The sequence below is a fragment of the Penaeus japonicus genome, unplaced genomic scaffold (assembly GCF_977035675.1).
Source record: "Penaeus japonicus unplaced genomic scaffold, GWHDUDI00000001_assembly GWHDUDI00000532, whole genome shotgun sequence".
Lineage (NCBI taxonomy): Eukaryota > Metazoa > Arthropoda > Malacostraca > Decapoda > Penaeidae > Penaeus > Penaeus japonicus.
Window position 1 is genome coordinate 10,001 of NW_028234934.1, and position 5,446 is coordinate 15,446.

Below are 5,446 nucleotides of genomic sequence, written 5' to 3' on the forward strand. Positions count from 1 at the left end.
AACATGGATTCTCTGCTGATTTTGAGTTTGTTTACCTTTTGCGGACTTTTCGAAGGAGAGTGAAGTTAAATAAATAGTAACATTAGTCAGGAACGTAAAGTTAAAGTATTTGATTATATGAAATATGTATACATCAAATCTATATGTATGATATATTAAAGATACGCATATATATACGATATATACATATACAGAATAAGGAAGATATACATAAATACACGAGCGTAGACTGAATTACCAACCACGCGTTCGTGAAATGGTTGTCAATTATATAACAAGGAACAAGCACAACGACTGATTCATACCAAAATTGAACTATCTTTTGTTAGTGCTACTTATGACTGTAGTTTCTCTTATAAATTTGTCGTTTGGTCAGTGTCATTCATCCGAAGCATATCAACTTTGGATTGGTTGGTAAACCGGAAGCAGCTGACACAGACATGCCATGCTATTGCGTCCTAGAATACTTCCATGAAAACATGGACATAACATTGCCACGCCAGGCAGAAAATTGTGCAATGTTATATTGCAATTTGTATTTATATTCCTTTCTCTCTTAGGATTGGTGTCACAATAATATCAACAAGACACACGCGAATAGGGTCGACTACCTTATCAGTGTGTCTCCGCCGAAAAGGTATCTATTTTTGTTCTTTCTAAAAAATCTAATCTGTAACCTCCATACATAATTGGTCATTATGAAATTAGTTTCATGTTTATTATCATTATTATTAACTACGCCAATAATTATAGAATTCAAACACATTGACTTTATTTTTATCACTTATCAGAATTGTATAACAAGTAGGGGAATCATTAACTATATTTGATATGAGTTTGTAAGCTAAATATGCATTAAACATTTCGTGTAGACTGTTGACTATAGACTGTATATCATAAGAATGATAAAACAGCCAGGAAAGTATTGTAAATGTCCAAAGATTGCGTACTTTTCTCGGTTGAGCCGAGTCTTTTATATAACGTTATATTCATAAGTTATACTTCTTAAGGTCGTGTAGTGTAGTGGGTGCAGTTTGTAAAAAAAAAAAAAAAAAAAAAAATCATGTCATCTTTTTATTTCATAACTTGCAGACTTCAATCTTTATTCATGTATCCATTTTCACATTACCAAACATTCGTCTTATCCTTTGTGTATATATACTGTCTGTGTGTTGAGACATAAATGTGGAATGAATATACCACAAACGCAATTTCCGTTAACAACTCATAGGCTCAAGTCAAACTCGTTTATATATATATATTTCCTTTAATCTACTTCTGTATCATCCAATCTCTCTGTAAGGCTTATGACCGCTTATCCCTCGCATCCTGGCTCATCTTGAGGATCGCATAGCAATCGTCCAGATTGTTTCTGTCGGAAGTGACGACATCGCAAAGCCGCTGTTGGTAACACTGGTCGTCGCAGCCCAGTGCCAGGTAGGGGTCCCCGGCGCTCACGAAGTGCCTGAAGTAGAGTGATGAGGATAAAAATGGAATAGTGATGATAAGAATAACGATACGGACGGGAATTGATGTGACCGTCATAACGATAATCAAAGATAATCACCATCATTAGTTCCTAATAACCTGAAGCCATATCCACTTGAATGTACGCGTGGACGTTATAGAAAAGCAAGAGGCAAGTGGCAAGGAGATTCTTAACCACCCTTGCTGTCTCTGATAATGCCGTTGATGTTGATGATGATAATAATAATAATAATAATCTAAAAGCAATTTATCCTAACAAAACAATACATCAAACACCCACCTTCAAACCAGCTTCCCTTACTTGTAATAAACGTCGAAGAGGCTCCTGTCGAGTGTCATGCGCTCCGCCAAGTCCTGCCAATCGGCGGGCGTGAGGGCGGCCATCCCGTAGGAGTCCCTGGCCGAGTAGAGCTGCTCCCAGTGCGCCTCTCCGCTCGCCTGCGCCGCCGTCAGGTTCATGACGTACGTCTCGTGGTCCAGAACCATCTGCGGGAGAGACGCAGCGCAGGTAGAGGAAATCATAGGAAAAAAGGGCATTTTGCTTTGGCTTTTGTTCTCGTCTAGAGTATGGTGTAATACTTAAAAATAACAATGATAGATAAATAAAAAAATCAAGAAAAATTATAGGGCGTAGAAACAAGGTGATTTTTAGGGTGTTTCATGGCCCAGAACGAGTTCAGTGATAGACGCAACTCAGTTGAATGAAATCATACACACATATACAGTATATGTGTGTGTGTGTATGTGTGTATATATATATATATATATATATATATATATATATATATATATATATATATATATATATATAACTACATATATATATACATGTATGCACACACACCTATATATGTATATATATATATATATATATATATATATATATATATATATATATATTCATACACACACACATACTGCAGAAAAATGCTGTATGTACTATATGATCATCTGACGATTATTTAAGATAAAATCGAAAAACAACATAGACTCATCCAACAATCACAATCGTTGAAAGCATCCATCAGACAGTGTAACACAAGGCTGCTGTACCATATTTACACTCGTTCAGACTGATCTAACTTGACTATACTAGCATCATTGTTTTCGTTATAACTTCAACATATTATGTAAGAGGGGAAAAAAACTATTCAAAATTGTTATTTTCCACCTGTTTCTTTCCATTGTCTAAGCTGAGATGACGTAACTGACTTCAGGCATGACGCAACATGCAGAAACTCATGCCTCGCATTTTCCACAGCGTGAGTCCAGTCATCAAGGTGAAAGGGGAAAGTAAGGAGAGAATGAGAGAGAGAGATAGAGAGAGAGAAGGATATATATATATATATATATATATATATATATAAAATATAATATCTCTATTATATCAAATTTATATATATCTATATATATTCGAGATATATATAATAGATTTTATATATATATAGAGCGAGTCTTTTGATGTATGAGCATGAGAGAGAGAGAGAGATCGAGAGTCGTAGTGAGATGAGCGAAAGAAAGAGAATGAGTAGAATAAGGATAGAGAGTGAAGAGACAAAGCGAGTGAGCAGAGTGAGACGAGAGACGAGAGAGGAGAGAGAAGAGAGTGAGCACGGAGGTCTGTTGTAGTAAGAATGATCTGAGAGCAGAAGATGAGAGAGAGTCGTGTAGAATGATTGATGAAGAGAGAGAGAGAGAAGTGATGTATCAGAAGTAAAGGAGAAAGAAAATGGAAAGATAGAGAGAGAGAGAAAGTGAGATAAAGAGAAAGAAAATGGAAAGATAGTGAGAGAGAGAAAGTTAAGAGAAATAAAGATATATGGGGGAAAAAGAAAATGCGGGAAAGAGAGTGAGGAGAGAGGATGTGTACTGCAAACTAAGCCCCGGGTAGTATGGTCGTGCCAGGCCTATCCCCATCCACATGATAAACCCTGTAGGCGGGGTTGAGGTCGTACCACGGCGTCTGGCTCGGCGCAATGTAAGCCACGCCTATTGGTCGTTCTCCGTCATGGAACACCTCGAACTCGTCGAAGTGTGTGTGGCCGAAGAACTGCCCGCGGATGGTGTTCTCGTACCTGCAATAGTTGAATTAGGATCAGGTAACGGGTGATTGGCACGACATTACTTTATCAAGAAGAGTGATGCGTTTTTGCTAGTCCTCCTCCGCCATACTTTTTTTTTTTCTAATAGCCTGAACCCTATGGATAGATTATTTTCTAATAGCCATAGCCATAAATATAGCCCTCCAGAAGTCTACAATAGCCTCGATTTGAAGAAACATATCCCCCATCCCCACCCCACTCCTACCCCCTCAAAAAAAAAAAAAAAAAAAAAAAAAAAAAAAAAAAAAAAAAAAAAAAAAAAAATATAAAAAATAGAAATGCCTTCGCGGTCGACTTGCCTGACGATGATGCGGTTGTACTCTCGAGACCAGGTCCTCTGAGCGTCAATGAGGCCGGGCGGTATGTGGCCCAGGAGGTGGACCAGTTCCCCCGCCGCCTCTGCCTTGTTCAGCTGCTCCTCGAGCCACGCGAGCTCACCCGCCGGATCCTGGGAGCTCTGCACCAACCAGCTTCAAAGAGGGAAGGCTTTAGGAGAGAGGGGGAGAGGGAGAGAGAGAGAGAGAGAGAGAGAGAGAGAGAGAGATGAAGGATGGAGATGTGAGGAGCGATTAGCGAAGATGAAGAGAGTAATATGAATGAAGGAGAGAGTGAAAGATTGAGAGGGAGAGGATATGGAGAGTTGAAGAGTGAGATGAGGAAGAGAGAAGGTTGCGAAAGAATGCGAGAGTAATGACGTGGAGAGAAGAGGAGTTGATATTAGAGAGAGAATAGGCGAATATATGGAGAAGAGAGAGATGAGATGAGAGAGAGAGAGGGGTTGATAGGTATTAGTGATAGATAGATAGCCATACCAGTAAATAAGAGAGAGAAGATGAGGAATAGAAAGAAGAGAGTGGGTAGAGGAAAAGAGATAATGAGCAGAGGGGAAGAGGAAAGGTGATAAGCGCGACAGGGACAGACAGGTATGACGAGAGCGAGACAGACAGATGAGAGAGAAAGAGAAGCGAATGAGAGGGGATTCAGGAGGGACAGAGATGAGAGAAAAGAAAGAGGGGGGAGAAGAGAGGGGAGAGGAGAATAGAGTAGAGAGAGAGAGAGACAGACAGAGACAGAGATGAGAGAGAAAGAGGAGAGAAGAGAATAGAAAGAGAGGGGGGGGAAAGCAGGAAGGAGGGGAGCGAGGGAGAGGAAATGAGGGAGAGAGAAAGAGAGAAAGAAGGGAGAGAATGAAAGGAGGAAGCAAGAGAAAGAAAAAGAGAGAGGAGGGGGAGAAAGATGAAGAGAACGAGAGAGAGAGAGAGAAATGAATAGATAGAGAGAGGGAGAGATAGAGATAGACAGATAGATAGATAGAGAGAGAGAGGGAGAGATAGAGATAGATAGACAGATAGATAGACAGATAGATAGAGAGAGAGAGAGTGAGAGATAAAAAGAGACAGACAGAAACAGAGACAGAGACACCGAAGAAAGATACGAATCTTACAAACCAATATTGCATCAACGTCCCCACGCAAATCACACGTACATATTCGAGCCATATCCAAACATGGAATTGACAGAGATGACCCTGAACCCGGGCTTGATAAGGACGGAGTAATATCCTGCGTGGAGGACCGTGGACTCGTCAAAGGAGGGAATCAGCTGCGCCCACTGAGTTGCCAGTTCCTCGTACAGCCAGTCCGCTGAGAGTTCGTCAGGGGCGTCCCCGGGATTAGGGTATCTGTACGTGGGGATACTTTTGAAAAGAGATCCCAGCCCTTAGCTGTCCAGGGAAGCGTTTTTAGTTCTTTTCTACGTTAGAGAAGTTAGTTGTTGTTTTTTTCGCTGAGCCCAGTAATAGAAAATTGCTAAAAGATAATACCTATGTCTAAACGCTAAATATTATTTCAATTTTT

At 40.0% G+C, this 5,446-nt stretch overlaps 1 protein-coding gene across 1 annotated transcript; it reads right to left on the bottom strand.

Moving 5' to 3' along the window:
• Positions 1 to 1,249: 1,249 nt before the first annotated feature.
• Positions 1,250 to 5,308, bottom strand: LOC122264800 (sphingomyelin phosphodiesterase; the record flags this gene model as incomplete). The annotated part of the gene is made up of 5 exons (XM_086535410.1): positions 1,250 to 1,465; positions 1,790 to 1,976; positions 3,382 to 3,563; positions 3,890 to 4,060; positions 5,077 to 5,308. Coding segments are annotated over 5 exons (932 nt in total), but the record flags the coding sequence as incomplete, so codon positions are not given.
• Between the last annotated feature and the right edge of the window lie 138 nt (positions 5,309 to 5,446).